The sequence below is a fragment of the Ammodytes marinus genome (genome assembly GCF_949987685.1).
Source record: "Ammodytes marinus genome assembly, chromosome: 7".
Lineage (NCBI taxonomy): Eukaryota > Metazoa > Chordata > Actinopteri > Uranoscopiformes > Ammodytidae > Ammodytes > Ammodytes marinus.
The window spans coordinates 22510399-22527713 of record NC_137211.1 but is presented as its reverse complement, the minus strand read 5'-3'; the positions used below and the strand labels follow the sequence as shown (position 1 = coordinate 22527713).

General features: G+C 42.3%; 2 protein-coding genes across 2 annotated transcripts; both read right to left on the bottom strand.

Moving 5' to 3' along the window:
• Positions 1-1135: 1135 nt before the first annotated feature.
• kif3b (kinesin family member 3B) lies at positions 1136-10735 on the bottom strand. The gene is made up of 9 exons (XM_080030287.1): positions 10661-10735; positions 8388-9905; positions 7876-7977; positions 6455-6577; positions 5907-6025; positions 5198-5314; positions 4711-4816; positions 4159-4370; positions 1136-3603 (listed from the first exon to the last, which is right to left on the bottom strand). Exons 2-9 carry the CDS (start codon positions 9801-9803, stop codon positions 3498-3500), a joined length of 2301 nt encoding a protein of 766 aa, XP_079886413.1. The 5' UTR covers positions 9804-9905; positions 10661-10735; the 3' UTR covers positions 1136-3497.
• Positions 10736-11097: 362 nt separating this feature from the next.
• pofut1 (protein O-fucosyltransferase 1) lies at positions 11098-16987 on the bottom strand. The gene is made up of 7 exons (XM_080031274.1): positions 16804-16987; positions 16268-16389; positions 15777-15959; positions 15369-15481; positions 15041-15233; positions 13327-13569; positions 11098-12671 (listed from the first exon to the last, which is right to left on the bottom strand). Exons 1-7 carry the CDS (start codon positions 16940-16942, stop codon positions 12477-12479), a joined length of 1188 nt encoding a protein of 395 aa, XP_079887400.1. The 5' UTR covers positions 16943-16987; the 3' UTR covers positions 11098-12476.
• Between the last annotated feature and the right edge of the window lie 328 nt (positions 16988-17315).

The following is a 17315-nucleotide window of genomic DNA, read 5'->3' as shown; positions in this document are numbered from 1 at the left end:
CAATTCTGCCTACCACCTAGAGAACCTTCTCCCAAGTGAATAATGGTGGTTTCAAATTGTCTGCAAATCTCCAGGTGTAATGTTTGGGTTGGCTTTTACCTGAAAAATCACTTTTCTTGTGGCGCTTGAGGATATTTTTGAAGGAAGTCCACTTCTAGGCAGATGTTAAGTCACTCTTAAAGCTCTCCATTTGTAGATGATTTGCCTCACGGTGGACCGATTGAGCTCAAATTTTTTTTTATGAATTTATAACTGTCCCCAGACAAATGTGTAACATCAAAACTCTATTCCTGAGATCTTCTGAGATTTGTTTCCCTTTTAGCATGTCTGACCTGTATGGGTTCACTTTGGTGAGCCTAAACTGACCTGGTTTTATCTCTGTTTTATCTAGTGCCGCCCAATTTCTTTCCTAAAGATCTCTCATTACATTGGTCTATTTCATCAACCAATTTGGCCAACCTGATTGTGTTTACCTTGCTCGATTTAAGCAATGCAGCTCAGGGTTCACAAACTTTTGCACATACAACATTCGTCAAATAATTTGTTTTATCTGTTTTAACAATTGATTTCTGGAAAATAAAAATGTTGAATTGATAAACAAACATCTGTTATTTCATATAAAAAATACTGGTATTGATAAAAATGAATTAATAATGGTTAAAATAAATAAAATTCCAAAAGGCTCAAGGGGTTCACAAACTTTCGCACTTGACTGTAAATGTGCAAACATTTTTGAAATCCGTTCATCCTAGCCTGAAAAAAAGGCAGAAAGAGTGTTTTATGGTCTCACTGTCTAACCCTACATTTTACTAGTGTGACATCACGCTAGTAAAAATGTAGGGTTAGGATTGGCCAAGGGAAGACTGAGGAAAGGCTGAGGGAAGAAAAACCTCATTCATGATATTATAATAGCGATTTTATGATAGAACGACGGTTCCGTATGGGTGAAGTATTCCTTTAGGTTTTGGTGAGAATGACTTGCTTGTTTTTAAAGATTGAGCTGTATTGTTGACTGCTGTTAATAAAGACCATTGTACAAAATAAAAGTCCAGTTGCAGATCATTTGATAAGATGAGATATTACAAAATATAACTCCATACATCACAACTCAAAATATATATATCATTTCATTGTCTTTAATAATCAAAAGAAACTAAACAAGTAAAAGACGAAGCCAGCAAGTGGGCCAGCAGAATCCTCATTTGGCTGTAAAAACAATACCAGCACATACACATTGGTCACAAGAGCCTTAGATACTAAAGTGTGGATCCAGTGATGTTGCAATGGGACTCAGACGCAAAGGTTTTTCAATGAGGATTAAGACATTCACATTTTGCTTACCGAATTCCTATGAATGATGAATACTCACACACTTACTAAAATCATGCGGCAGGTATACAGCAATGCAATGTTAGTTACAACAATCAGGCCTTATTCTACAGATTAGGTTTGTGTTTATGAGGTTAAATGTACAGTGGACATGTAAATACTTAAAAGCGGTCTCACACACACACACACAAACACACACTCAGCCTGTACCTTGCCTAGTACAAAAGAAGACACATAGTACATGTATGGTGCAAAAAATAAAATTTCAACATTAAATTACAAAGCTCAAAAAATAAATCTATTTTAAAGGAAAAAACTTAATAAAAATGTATATCTACATCTGTATATAAAAATGAAACGTTATAATAAGTTAGATTTGTTTAATATGGAAACCCATTTTTGTATTTTTTTTTTATATATATCTGCAAAAGTGACTGAGGATTGCCTATCAACATGTCTATAATCATTGTAACATACATACATAAGGTGTGCAGGCATGGGCCTGCTGAAATGTCACAGTGGGTAGTGTAAACCCTACACAGTAGCAGCGAGCGGACAGCACACCCTCACAGTTAAGAGCATGGGGAACAGAGAGCAGCAGAGAGGCAGGGGTGAACCACTGCATGGTATACATCTGGATGGATACACATTGGATTGGTGTGTGTATTCAGATCCTTTGAAGTCTGTAGTGTTTTTGACTGAGGTTTGAGGCTTCCCTGGGGGCGTTTAGTGTTCTGTAAGACCAATCACTGCTTCCAAGGATTCAATAGAAAAGGTAGATGTTTTGAAAATAAAAAATAAAAAATGGGGGTTGATGAATGCTGTGTCCAAATGCTCTACCTCTCAATATAAGGAGTGCACCCCAATACTGGAATGATCAATTTGATGATGGGGTGGAAGAAGAAAAACGTGTGCACACTTTAAATGAAGGGGCAGAGACTAAGGATACAGGTTAAGGCACCTCGGAACCCTGATGAATCTGAGGCACATTCTGAAGGGACCCAGTGTGTGGTTAAGCCCCTCCTGCGTGCTCACAAAGCCTAGCATGTGTCCATCATTAGACAGGATGTGTTGAGCTCTCTCCCATCGTTCCCCACCTCCATCCCATACGCTCCAGGAAGAACAGCATCTACTGATTACAGCAACGTGTGACCGAGGCCAAGTCTGTGCTTTACTTTCAGACCTGTGCATTTACAATCATACACAGTTAAAGGACTAGTTTCGGCATTTAAGGAAATACACTTATCTTTTACTGTGCTAAAATATGAAGAGGGGATGAGCAGTTAACTTCCAATTCATTCATGAACAATTTACATCTTGTCTGTCTAGTTCATAAACAAACATAAATGTGAAAACACATTGTGGTGGTTCTCCAGGAGTCCTTAAGTGCAGAGCGGAGACTACTGTACATAGATCAGCAAATTGCCTCTAGCTTCATATTTAGCACAAGAAAGTGGCGTTGATCTTCTTATCCAGCTCAATGCAACAATATGAATGAGCTTATTTCCCAAAATGTCAAAGTAGTCCTTTAAGACACAAGACAAGACACCTGCACAGAAGACTTAAAGCTAAAAAAACAGCGCAGTTTGACACAAACCCAAAAGTTCAATTATCTGACAAAAAGACACACCGATATTTTGCCAAACGCACACACACACACACACTGCAGGTGACACAGAGCTGCCACATCATTGCGCCCCTCCCCCCCGATGTCCACATTTACAGTAAGAGAGGACTACAACACCCAACACACACACCTGGGAAGATAGGAAGAAGTGCATTGTGGATACTGCAGTCCATCAAGGCGGGGGTTCTAAGCCCACCTTCAGTTTTTTCTGTACATTAAGAACATTGTGACACACACATATATAAGACATCAGTAGCGTTTAGCCGAACGTAGGGGAAGGTAACAGCAGTGCCGGGTGATATGAGGCTTCATGCGTGTTTTACCGATTCACTCTCAGGATGACGGGGTTCCAGAGCTCCAAAATTCAAAGCTCATGACATACAGTTCATAGTGGTGCGGTAACAGTTTAGACCTACGAAGCAGCATCAGTCTTAAGAAGTTTTCTATCGCTTGTCATCAGACAATCGCAAAAGCCATTCTGTCTCAAAGTGGCAAGGTGCACAAGAGAGGTTGGTGGTGATAGATCAGTGGTGGGCGCCGTTCACTTGGGCACCAGGCCGCGGGATTGTGGGTAGAGTGGGGATCCTGGACTGGGCAGGCTGAACGGAGAGGTCGGGGTGCTCGACTTCTTGCCTGTTCTCGGTCGACTGAGTGACAGAAAAGCAGTGACTGTGATTGTGGGAAATGAATGTTATGAGCCAACACAGTTTAAAGCTATAGTGCGTAACTTCTGTGGGCCCCACAAGGAATTCTGAGTAATTGCAACAACACTGTCGGCGCATCGATATGAGGTAGGCCTTCGGTGATCGCGCATGGATTTTATACCTTCCGCTGTACGTCCAGGTAATTTCTTAGCAGTGGAATAACAACAACTGAAACATGTCTTGGGCGCTTCTTAAGATTTTTTCATGAGCTGTATCAGGGGGTGACACCAGTTTGCAAACACTGCCACATTGAGAAATTCAGAGAGAGTTTTGAGGAGCCGATAGGCTTGATCAACTTTGTGTGTACTCATTTGGCGACGGCTTGAATGTAACTGACATTCACTCGTATGAAAAAGTTACACACTATTGCTTTAAGGTGTGTGATATATGATTTCCTTTCTTCCTGACCAAATGCACATAATCAAAGCAGCGACTTAACCACCCACTACATAGTATTGACAGCAAGCGTGAAAGCTCCAGGTGGTAGCTTTGCCTTACCCAGACTTTGGTTTCTTGAGGCTGCTGCTGGCGCTGGCGGGCGGGGTTGGTCCTGAGCTGCTGTGGAAGCCCGAGGCGTCCACCTGGATCTCATCCTCGTCCCTCAGAGCGTCCTCCAGAGCCGCCGCCACCTTTGGGGCGATAACCGGCTCCTGATACTCTGTAGTGGTGCGGGCTGGCAGGTCCATATCCAGCATTATGATGTTTTCAGCCTACAAAAAAAATCAATCAATCCAGGTTCATTTGTTATGTGTTAGCAAAGAAAGTCAACGTATATTGACAACAGCCTCCAGACTAGGATATACTGTGATTTTAGTATTTTAAAAATATTGCATGTTGTTGACATTGCAGTTGTGAAATTGTTTGACTTGATATGCACACTCCTGACTCCTGTGTGCAGCTTATAATCCTTGCTGATGAATATCAATTTACCCAATTGAGAGTCACTTATACTAACCTAAACTGTTCATACAAAAACCAAACTATGCAACGCAGTTCTTTGTGTGTGAAGAGTGTTATGTGTTAAACTGTGAGGAGGGACGTGCAGCTTACTTTGTATCTCATGTCAGGCCTCATCATCATGGCCATACGAGCGTGGTGACTGAGAGGCCTCCTGTAGCCCACCGCAGACAAAGGCCTGCTCATCATCTGATGGTCACTGAAGCAGACACAGAGCCAAACAGAGCATCAATATAATGCCACTATAAAAAGGAAAGAACACTGAACACTGCATTGAATGTTCTATAACTAAAGCCGTGAATACTGCCTTAGAGGATGTTAATACTCGGGTCAGAAGCCTGCCTATGGTTTGGAAATGAATATGTATGTATTGAAGCTCGATGGAGGAGAACAGCACGTTGTGAAACACAGTGTATTGCTACAGGGTATAGATAGCCTATATAGCCTATTGACAACCTCGAAATCCTTGGTACGGTTAGCTACCTGAGAATATCATTTTAACAATAATGGTTTAATGTTGAACAGGAAGTGGTGTGTTAACAGCAGCTTAATAAGACACACATGACATTGTGGGACTTACTCCTCCATACGTGTGATGGGCTTGGTCTTCCAGTATTCATCCTCCTCATCAAAGTAAGCCCTGTTGACTATCTTGTTCTTCTCCTCTGAAGGAATGAAGTTCTCGATGATCAGATGCCTGAAAGACATGCAGACCAACACTCAGATAGAGAAATGATAGCAACGTAGAAACAGTTGATGAGCCTGAATTAATAAAAGAAACAAGCAGACCCACAGTCCAATACCACACCCTGCTGTATCTTATTTATTATATTATATCTGCAGAAATATGTTGATGACAGGAGACAGAGTGCAGGGAACTGGTGAATGGCTTTGTGGCACAGTGTGGGAACAACCACTTCCTCTTATAAGTAACCAAGACGGGGTTAAACAGGTCACAAATACTCGACTTCTTGAGGAAGCTCCAATCCTTCCATCTGTGAAAAAATACACTGCCTATCTTCGACCAGTCTGATGTGGGGAAGTGCAATTGTCTTTCAAGCAATCTGTTGGGACAGCAAGTAAGCAAGTATGCATGCGTTTTGCGAGTACCATTTTAGATACTTTTCATTGCATAAAGTTAGGAAGAACCCTCAATTATTCCACCGTGTCAGTGTCTTAGTCTGAACGGTTTGCACATCATTATAGTAAATGTTCCCTCCTCTGTCTTGGCAGATGGTGTTCATAATAGATATGATATGGCCTATAACAGTTTTATGCGGCCGTCTTACTTGAGTTTGAGGTCCCTGGTGAGCTCATTTTGGGTCTGTTCCATCTCCTGCCGTTTGTTGATGTGCTCCTCCTGGAGATCCTGGATTTCTGCCTTCACGGCCTGCAGCTTGGCAAACAGCTAGAAAGAGAGAAGAAAACCAGGGTTACCATGATGAAAAAAAAATCACTTTTTAGAATATTATTCGGCCTAGTGGAAGTTGGCATAGTAGAGACACCTGAGTACTGTGAGAATCAACTGACTATTTTGCATGTAGACAAACGTGTATTACCTGATTTGAAATGAGTACCTGACCTACTTAATTGCAAGAGAGCTTCACAAAGTATTGCACATCAGACTCTTAAAATGAAATAGTCATTCTGTAATCTGTGTACCTATTCTTTCACAAGTGATCAAATATATATATATGTATGACAGCAGCAGTGTATTTTTATATGTACCCAAAATATATTCATTGATTACAGCAGCCAGGACTGGAATGACAAGCAGAGAAACAGTGTTGATGGAGGACAAATGGGAGCAGCCATGACATTAAAAACAGCCACCTACCTTTTTCAGCTTCTTGGTTTTGATGTCGACCTCCTGCTGCAGAGAGCTGTAGGTCTCCTTCAGCTCCAGCGTCTCTTCATCTCGACTTTCCACCTGCTGCTGCATCTCCCGCTCTCGCCGTTTCTGGAGAAAAAAAACACAAACGCATCATTTATTTAGAGATTTATCAGTTAGATCGCAGTTATCTGGTTGGAATGAAACTACACAGATGTCACAAACTAGAATTGATGTATGCGTGTTGGTACAATCAAGACAAGTATGGGATAATGTAAAGCAAAAAACTGGTCGTCATCAAAAACAATGTACCACAGTTTAAAATGGAGGAGTGAGGAGAATAATGCTTTCTAATGAACTCTCTGAATACACGAGGGATTTAAAGCTGCTACTTATAAAGACAAATGCTTGCAAATTAGAGTTAAGTGTGTTAACTATAGGTGTGTTTTTAGTATAGCAAACAACACCTGCAACTTGCCTTTGCAACAGGGCTGCACGATATCAGGAGAACGCCTATCATTGTTGAATATTGCGATGACAATATCACTTGCGATAATTAGATACTTAATACAAATACTTAATACAGTTTCCTGCCAATATAGACCCCTGCTAGTGCTATTAAGTAGCCTATGCAGACACTGAAACAAAAAAACTATTGAAATGCATTACTTCCATTCAAAGCAACATGATTTTATTGTTTATTATTCATTATTGAAAACATCTTCATGCCCCCCCCATAACATCATTTTCTTGTAGATTTTTATCTGATTGGCCAATTACTGTATATTGACATGCAGAGCGTGAATAAGATACCATTTATCACTGTTCAAACAATCTTGCGCGATACGTATTTCTGAAATGCTCATATTGTGATAATGATACATTTTCGATATATTGTGCAGCCCTACTGTGCATTTGAATCTGCTTCATCTTGAACCCAGCTTCACTGACTTTCTGACCACATTCACTGACTCATAATGGCTAATCATATTAATAATAATAACTATTGAAATGTAGACGCATTACTGTGTCACTTACAACGCAGGAATAAACATAAGCTTATGTCCACGGATTTCCTGCCTCAGTGCATGCTGGGAGGCTTTTTAACACCTACGTTGCATACCTGCGATCATCATCACATGGTCAGAGCTCAGTCCACATAGTGAGCATCATATGGATATCTAGAGAGCTGAAAGCTACAAAACTACACTGAAAACAGACGGAGGAAGTATTTTGATAAACCCAGAGTTTGACTTCAATTCAAATTGAATGTAAAATCCCCACTTGCTGCAGCTGCACTCTCTTCACCCCATGTCATCCTTGCTACATCCAAAACAACATACATGACATTTGAATGGTGAACTTTATCTTCACTCTTATAAGAGCGAGGCGAGGTTGATTTTGCACATGTGTGGTGGTGTATTAACCTGTTCAGCGATCTCCTGCCTCTTCAGCTCCAGCATTTTCTGTTGCTCGTTGGTGTGATCCACAATGTTCTTCCCCCCGACTAGGAGCTTACTCTCCATCGCCTGTGGAATAAAGAAATAAAAAGGATGAAGCCAGTTCACGTCACGCAGGGGAGAAAGACAGTTACAACTGACTGAAATACATTTCACAAGCTGGGTGACTGGCTCACATGAAGATTTGGACACAACAACTACACAGTCTATTGACTTATGAGAACACTCTGGCGTGGACACATGGTTTGTTGAATCCAACCCAAAGTTACCCGAATTGGCGTTTTCACCTTTATTGGATAGTTCTTAAGCAAGAAAATGCAATGAATGGACTAGGCCAATCAAGGACTTAGTCTAATGGTACAGTATGTGCTGTGAGTCACCAGGGTGCCCCACATGATCTGAAAGTTGAGCCTTTAGTCCACCCTATCTTTGAATGAAATCAATCAGATAAAACTGGATGTACAGAAACTCTTGCTTACCTTGACTTTGGCTGTGAGCATCTCCCCGGCTTCCCTCTCCCTCTTGAGATCTTCCATCTTCTTCTCCTTCTCTTTGAGCAGCCGGACCTTGTCGTCGGCCACCAGACTGTGATCCTCCATGATGGCCTTCCTCTCTCTCTCCAGCTTCTCCTGCTGCTCCCTCCAGTAGTTCTCCTGCTGCTCTCCTCTGTCCTCCCCGGCCTCTTCATCATCGTCCTCCGTCTCTCCTTCCTCCAGATCCTCTCCATCACTCCCTTCTCCACCCCTCCTCCGTCTCCTCCTCTTCTTCTTCCCCGAGCGCTTCTGCAGCTGCTCCTTGAGCCGGGCAATCTCCTCCTGAAACTCCCTGAGCAAGGCATCTTTGGGGTCTTCGTTGATACGTGGTTTGTTCTTGATGTTTTTAGCCCTGTTGGAGTAGCGTAAGGTGGTCAAGGTCTCCTCCACATTGTAGGAGGCCGGCCCGATGTTGGCCACCATGACGGTGCGGGCGTTGCCCCCCAGAGAGTCCTGCAGCAGACGGGTGAGTTTGGAGTCTCTATAGGGGATGTGGCTGCTCCTGCCGTCCACCAGAGCTGATATGACGTTACCCAGAGCAGACAGCGACAGATTGATCTTGGTGGCTTCTTTGAGCCTCTCTCCCTGAGCGCCGGTTTTGCTCTGCCGTTCGCTGCCGGCTAAATCCACCAGGTTGAGTTTCCCCACTCTGATATGGTTCTCTCCGTCCACGCCCAGCTCACTGCACTCCACGGTGATGACAAAGATGGCGTGTGAGCGGGAGCTGTGTTCGTTCATGTTGGTGGAGCCCACAGAGCGGTTCTGGTTGCCCACGTTCATGACGTGTTCTATCTCGCGCACGCTCTTGGTGACAAAGGAGGAAAGGTCTTTGACGTACACGCCCGTGTCAGGCCTCTCCCTGAGCTCCAGGCGACGTGATTGGTCCTTGGAGAGCAAGTCTCTGATCTCCTCTTGGTAAATCTCTAGATAGGACGCTCTCACCAGGTACTGCTGATTCTGGGAGCGGGATATGTGAGTGAAGATGTGCTCAAAGGAGTTAGGGATCACCCCTCTCCTCTCTGGATCGTTTCTCACCCCCTCCATGGTGTATGTTTTCCCCGTACCCGTCTGCCCGTAGGCAAAGATGGTCCCGTTGAAGCCCAGGAGAACTGAATCCACCAGGGGCCTGAAGGTTTCATCGTACAGGTCCAGCTGTTTGGAGTTCCAGTCGTAGACGGAATCAAAGGTGAAGACTTTGCGCAGTTCGCTGGCTGAGGCTTCCCTGGGGTTCTTCACCATAATTTGGCCCGATTTGACATCGACGGCAACAACCAGGTCAAACTTGGCTGCCTTCTCTTTCTCATTCATAGGGCGGCAGCGGACCACCACCTTCACAGTCTCGGCGCTCTTGCTCTTGGACATGATGCAGAGCGGCTGCCAACCCACACGGCTGGCACTTGTACGCTCTGTCTTCCAAGTGCAGCTTCAGGATCAGTTTACCAGTACCAGTGCCCACATCAGAACCTGTATGGAGGAGACACATTCATTCAACGATTGGTACCAAATTGCCATGGCAACTATCATGGCGATGCACAATCCTAATGGTTAATGCAATACACACGTTATTACGTGCACTGCACACTGGAAGACTCATTCAAACTCAGTGTAACACGAAGCTTATTGCAATTACGCTACAATATAGCCGTTCGCCTTCCTGACACCGACAGCTGTGCAGCACTCAATGGGGATGAGATGTTTGCAAATGCAACAACTCAGAATTTAATAATAACGTAGACACTGCTCAAAATGTTAGTACACCAGGGCCACTAACTAGTCCAGTTTAGCTAACTAACTAAAGGCAGGATGTCACAACGGATTATATAAACTCGTGGGTTAATCGGTGATCTAATAATAGCGATTATCATTGTTAGACCTCAAGGCTGTGAAGTGACAGTCGTTGAGAAGACTGATAGAGGAGCAAATAGTGGTGAAAGTTCAATTAATGATAGCAAAGATTCGTTAAGTAGCGGGACAGCTAACCAGCGGTAGCTTGTGTAAAAAGCAGCCCATAAAAGAGACCAAGAGACCGGCCTAGCAACGCCAAACACACTGGTAACCTAAGCTAAAAGTCTGTTAGCATTACCTGGCTAACGCTGGCAGCGATGACTGTACTAATTGAATATCGCACAACAAAAAATTAAATTCACATTAGACACATAAACCCCTTTTACAAAACCACAAAGTCCCACCAGACCACATAAACGCCGTTAGAGACTTACCGGTGGCGAACGTTAGCTGGTAGAAAACTCCCAGTCAGCCATTAGCCGCTGCTGCTCATCCCTGCAACAGTCCGGGGTGGGGTTGCCAGATTCAAGCACTACATCCCCCGAATGAGATAAGTAAAACATTTTCCTTTTTTTAAACTAGCCCGTATAAATATCGTGATTATGAGTAAGCATGAAACTGTCAGACATAAATTATTCGCAAACAACTTTAAAAATGTATTTAACTGTAGATTAATCGCCCACATACGTGCATAATGAGGAATACAAATTCAAGGTATCCGGGCATAGGGGCATACTTGGCAACCAAGTCTCTCCAAGCTCCCCAGCATAGTTTAGTTAGTTTATCAGCTGATTCAACTGTCCTCACTGCTAAGCCTCCCATAAGAGGAAACAGAGGGGAGGAGGCTACTGCTTCTTGAAACATGTGTGTATCACTTTATTGGTGGAAAAACATGATAGAAAACATTTCACTTCAAAATTACTGCGTTCACTGCTCCAACACAAATAAAAGCAGTAAGCCTGCCTGTCACACATCCCCACTTGCATTTAATCAATTCAACCAGTGCAAATCAGCTCATTTGTCTCTTCCAAAACATCCCTGAAACAGGATGTCATATTCACTCAGAAACGATACTGTCCACACAACATTCAGCGCAGGGTTCTACACATTTCATCAGCTTTTTGGCCCCGGTAAAACGAGAGGTCTCCTTCGTCCTCCCTATAATTAGTATGTACAGGAGGATCAGTTACTGTGCTCTCCTTGGAATGGAGGGCAGTGAGGAAAGAAAAGAGCCTGCTGGAAGGGCATGGAGGGGTTGAAAGGTAGGAAGGGAGAGCGAGAGAAAAGGAAGAGGGAGAACATGATTACTGACACTGCCATCAGTTTTTTTTCCCCCAGGGTTCACCGAGGTCACAAGAGGTCCCTCGCCCGGATGCCAAAACATGGATGCAGCTACAGAATACAGCAGCAGCTAAATGAAACATTTGGGAATTGGTTTGGTTCCCAGACATAAAGAAAAACTGCTTTTAGTATAGTCAACAAAAGTATGTAGATGCTTGTTATAGCCCAAAATGTAACAACGACCCAAAATGTAATAACTGGTTGATAATGTAACACAATGCCTAGCCCAAAACTTAATCACCTTTTTCCCATAATGCAACAACTTATTACATTTTGGGCCACTTATTACATTATGGAGCGGGCACATATTATTTCTCCCAATAGTGTAATAATTGTATTATATTATACTGTGAGTCAATCATTTGTGGATTATGGCTAATTCCTTCAGTGTAGAGTTGATTTTATTAAAAGCATTCTTTCAATAGTTTTAATGTAATTCTAGGCTCAAACGTCAATATTAACTATTGAAACGAGGAATATATTGATACTACATTCTACATTGAAGCAATTAGTCCTTAAATCCATAAATTATTGACTCACTCTATAAGAAGGAGAAACATATTTTGCTTGCTCCATAATGTAACAAGTGACCCAAGTTTTTAAAAGGCCAAAACATAAAAATATTGGATTTTTCTTTAAAGCAGGAAACAGACAAAAAAATAAAGTGTTTCTTGATTACAGCAGTGTCCGTGTTGTTACATTCCACATCCATTACAGCGCTAACCTTCTCCATCCTAATACCTTTGCCATCCCTTCTTCCTCAGATTAAAAGCCATTTTAAAATAGGAGCGGCCATCGCACACCATGAAACCATTACGTCACATCTAAATGTCCTCTCTGCTCTGTCAACCTCCTCATGACAGTAATCCAGCGTAAGTGCCCAGTGGACGACCATGTGACCTGAATGCCTCACAGTTCTTCTGTGTGACTCAATTTCCCAGGCGTGTCCATGCCGAAGAAGGAGGATGGAAGGCCCTGTACATCGCGCTCCCTCTTCACAAAGGCAGAAAAGGAGGAGACGCAGTTGCCGATGAAGTGGTCAGCTCGGCCTAAGATGTACAGGTCTGTTTGGGCCCAGTCTGGCTGAAGAGTCACCACTTTCACCTGAAAAGAGTGAAATGAACAAATTAACAACCTGGTGGGGCAAAAACAGAATTGTAACAGTAACCTATTCAGAGTATTTCTCAATTCTTATGGTGTAAAAAACAACCTGCTTGTTTTCAGACAAACTACATTACTATTAGGTGTATCACAAGAAATTTGAATATCATGGAAAGGTCCATTCAAAAAGGGAAACTTTCATATATTCTAGATTCATTACACAAAGTGAGATATGTAAGGCCTTTTTGTTTTAATTTTGATGATTACGGTTTACAGCTTGTGTGGAATAAAAAATCCAGTTTCTCCGAATATTAGAATATTACATAAAACCAATCAAAAAAGGATTTATAATATAGAAATATCCATCTTATTAAAATTATGTTTATTCTGGATTAATTTAAATGTATGTGTAATGAAATCAAGAACATATGAAAGTTTCACATTTTTGATAAAATTACCGAAAACATAAACTTTTTATTGATATTCAATTATTTTTTTAGGTGCACCTGTACTGTATACCATAAAACATGCAGGCCTGGATTCTGACAGGAGCCATTAATGTGCCTCTGTAAGGTCCGGTTACATTTATGGGTCACACACACACATATGACAGAAACAAAAGGGGCCAGAACATTTAAAGCAGAGGACACAAACCCACCTTGCCATTGAAGAACTTTTCGATTTCTTTACTGTGAGATTCTGAGTCTGTGGCGATGTAGATGGAGCGGGCAGAGGTCTTCTTCACCCACAGCTTGACGGCCCTGCGGATCTCTGCCAGGTCAGGGAGGCACATGGGCATGGTGAGAGGTAAGGCTGTCTGACGGCTGTGGCCCACACACTGAGGAGAGGCCATGAAGTGAGGCCCTGCATCGCCACTCTTCAGCATTTTGCAGGCATTTTGCTGTAAAGATGGATAAAAAAAAGAAAATATTTAGATGACTGTATAATGTACATCCCCACAGACTGTAAAGGTCAAAATGTACCCTGATGCTGAACTGTGTCATAAAATATATACCTGGTGATTATCTTAAAGACCTACTTCACCGGTGGAAATATGAAGGAGTACTGAACTCTGAGATCCTATGTAGTATACAGTAAATGTGCAAAATTTTGAGAGATCGGTTCATCCTAGCCTGAGAAAAGGCAGAAAGAGTGTTTTATGGTCTCGCCGTCTTAACCCTACATTTTCCCATGTGTGACATCACACATGGTAAAATGTAGGGTATGGGTTAAAAGGACAGCTGGGCCAAGGGAACACTGGGGGGGAAGAAAAACCTCCTTCATTATATTATAATAGTGATTTTATAATGATAGAACGCTGGTTCCCTATGGGTGAAGTATTCCTTTAATGTCAACAAATCTATATCTTCTTCCTCTGAGCCATAGAGTTCCATTATAAACACATCAGTGAACCACGCTGTTGCACTTGGTGACATGTTCTGTCTTCACATGAACACACACTCTGTATTTTATTTTGACCACATACACCGTCCTGCTGCCCCAAATACTCACTAGACTAGAGCACTGAATCTGTAGCTCAAAATACTCCCGTTGAAATGCTCCATTTACTCTGTTTTGGTAACATTTGCTTTAACATATTGAATGCTACACATTATGGAGTAGATACTAGGCTTGTATAAGAGTTGCCCCGGGGGAATTCAACTTGCAGAAGTAGTGTTGAAAATTGTACATCAAGACATGGAAAGTGATACACATCAGTAGTAGGCTCCTTGGAAAACAGCACACAAAATAATCAGAATAACAGCTATTTTATAATCTGAGAAAGGACAAAAGAAGCATTTGCATTCTTCGTTGCTGGTTAAGTGGATGATGCAATAGAAATCCCAACATTATTTTTTTGGGGATCGGCATGATAGATGCGCACAACATCGGTGCTATGCATGTTTATCATTTTATTTCATTATATCTTGTTGCAATTATTGTACAACCAGAAATCCCAATTCTCAGACTATGTGTACCGATTAATTGTAGGAATTTAGTTAAACCTTAAAGTATAAAGCAATGACACATCACTACAAATGAATGTGACTCAAGTGTCTGTTCATTATAAAAACAAATCAGTACTGGTGGTTAGAGACCGCATGTAAAAAGCAGAACCGCTTAGAACTTTTCCAAACAATGGCGGTCATTGGTCTTGACCAGTTTGCCTCTATGAAGAATGCACAAATGCATGAAATTGTTCATTTCAGAAATGGTCTCATTAAATAAATGTTTACCGCATAAGTTCATAAAGATAAACATAGTGGAATAATGATGAACATGTATAATGAAAGGGCCATCATTTTCATTGTTAGTGGTGTGGTCAAACTTTTGTGGAGCAAATTGGAGAATGTTATCAAACTTCTTCTCACCCAGTCAATACCAATCCTCAGGTGTATGCCGACATATGGCCTGCTCAGCAGTGTAGAAATGTGCTCTTCTCCCTCTTTCACCATCTTCTCTGACCACTGCACATAGCGCTGCAGGCCCACATGCTCCTCTATCACTGGGAACTGGGCAGGAGCCCCGGGCAGAGCCAGCACAGGGTGCTCAGACGGAGGGAACCTATTCCAACAGGAGAAACATGAGGAGAAAAGACTTCAGAGGAGGCACTACCTTTGTCATTAAAATGTATAGAACCTCATCTGTCAGTCACGCTTTAGAGGAAGGTCCAGTGAGGCTGCTCCAACATGTACTCACTTTTTCATCCACTGAGGTTGATGATAGGCACTAAAAGAAAGACCACCAAACAAAACAGATTGGTCAAATTCCACCTTGACGTTATCCCAGAATGGACCAAACGGATTCCCATCCTGAAAAAGGAATCATAACCATTCGTCCATGTCAGAGCAATGAAACCGTACTGTCACAAATATGAGCTTATGAGTCATCCTCTCTGTGGCCACCAGAGGGCAGCATTTCACCATCATCATCATTTATTTGACCAAGAGGCTTTGAGTAATGCTGGGGTCCTTTTCTACTCACCTTGAGACTGATTATTTAGAATATTTCAGGAAAGAGAAATTACACATTGGGGCTATCTGCAGTATTAACCAACAACATCACTCAATAATTCAGATTATATTATCTCCTCCCCTGGCCTCTCACCTTCATAGGGCAGGATTTCTTGTCTGCGCTCCGCTGTGCAGCGGTCTCAAAGCAGTAGGCTTTCCTCTGTCCTGTGGGCCAGTATTTAGGAGCCAGCTTCTCCATGAAGTCCTCCAAACTGAGCACGCGGTGGTAGGCAGACAGGGCCTCCAGCTGGAAGAACTCACTGTAGGGCACATGAACCTGGAAAGGATTCAGGATTAAAGGTTAATAATAGGATGTTGTTGTACATTGGAGTGACTTTCAACAATCCCAGGAAAAGGCCAGGTAATGCAAGTGTGTGTCAATCTATTGATGCTGTCTGACTTCCTGTCTGTGGCCCATTGCTTGTGTACTACTGAAGATGCAACTCTTACTTATACTTAATAAGATGGTGACTTTACTATTTCTACTTGATTTTCACTCATGTACAGCACATTATCCTTGTGTTTGGTATCTAGTATATCTTCTTTGGGATTTAAGAGAAGGAAGCCTACTTTGACTGTACTCACATTGATGTACGGGTAGGTGTTGTGGCGGTATACTATCCAGGGAGGGACTGCCAGGGTTCGGTTCAACATCTTTGCAAAGGCCAGGGATCCCAGGAAGTGGTCTGCCTGGTTTCCAAAGCGACCTAAAATACAACATGTACAGTCTGACTGTCACCAGTAAACTTTTAAAACTCATTCTCCTGGGAAATGTCGTGACAGGAAGGACATGCTGGTTACCTCCGTGTATCTATCACTACATATACTGAGTGTAGAGACACCTCTATCACTTTATTAGTTATTACTACACTCATTAAAGCTCACATGCATCCCTATCTGCACACAGTTAGCTAACTAGCTACCACTGCTAAATGTTACTCAATTGAGCTAAATAGCGGTTAAAAACAGTAGCCTATATTGAGCCGGAGAATAGCACCCAGCAGAGTTCAAGAAATGCCTGGGGTTTATATCATTGCAACTTAGTATCTCATAACTTTCTGAGTGAGTGAAGTTTAGCGAGGACAGAAAGCAGAGATGAGTCACCAACAGAGGCACTTTACCCATGCACGGGCAGTACAACACGTATCCATTCTCATCCCACTTCACTTCTCCCGCAGAGGTCCGAACAGTTTGGAGGAGAAGGGCTGAAAGCAAACATGTTACTGAGAAAGCACGACATGTTTGTTGTTTAACCGCCATTGTTGTGATTCATTTCACATCCCAAAGCATACCGACTGCTGCTTCTTCTTCTTCTTGGACTCTTATTGGAGACTTGATACGTGTGCTGCCGCCTGCTGACCGGAGGAGGTAGGCGCTTATTATTACACCACAAAACATAACTTTTTTTTCTTCTTTTCTTTTTTTTTCTCCGTGTAGCTTTGACACAAACACAATGCTCTCCAAAGCACCTGAAAAAATAAGTCATGCGTTTTTCAAAACAAAAATTAGCTTTAAGTGACTAAATAAGTAGCCTAACAAAAAAAGTTAAAGTTAGAAAAATAATCAAAAAACATTTGACTGAGTGTGTGGTTTGATCCAAGGCCGTAACCAATGTATAGATGATATGGGAGGG

Coding starts and splice junctions, on each gene's coding strand:
- kif3b (XM_080030287.1), bottom strand. CDS start 9,803: ATGTCCAAGAGCAAGAGCGCCGAGACTGTGAAGGTGGTGGTCCGCTGC. Junction 6,578..7,875: donor GGCAGGAGATCGCTGAACAG/GTTAATACACCA, acceptor TTTTTTCTCCAG/AAACGGCGAGAGCGGGAGAT. Junction 4,371..4,710: donor GGCCTGACATGAGATACAAA/GTAAGCTGCACG, acceptor TTTTTTTTGTAG/GCTGAAAACATCATAATGCT.
- pofut1 (XM_080031274.1), bottom strand. CDS start 16,942: ATGGCGGTTAAACAACAAACATGTCGTGCTTTCTCAGTAACATGTTTG. Junction 15,482..15,776: donor AGAAATCCTGCCCTATGAAG/GTGAGAGGCCAG, acceptor TTCCTTTTTCAG/GATGGGAATCCGTTTGGTCC. Junction 12,672..13,326: donor AAAAGTTCTTCAATGGCAAG/GTGGGTTTGTGT, acceptor CACTCTTTTCAG/GTGAAAGTGGTGACTCTTCA.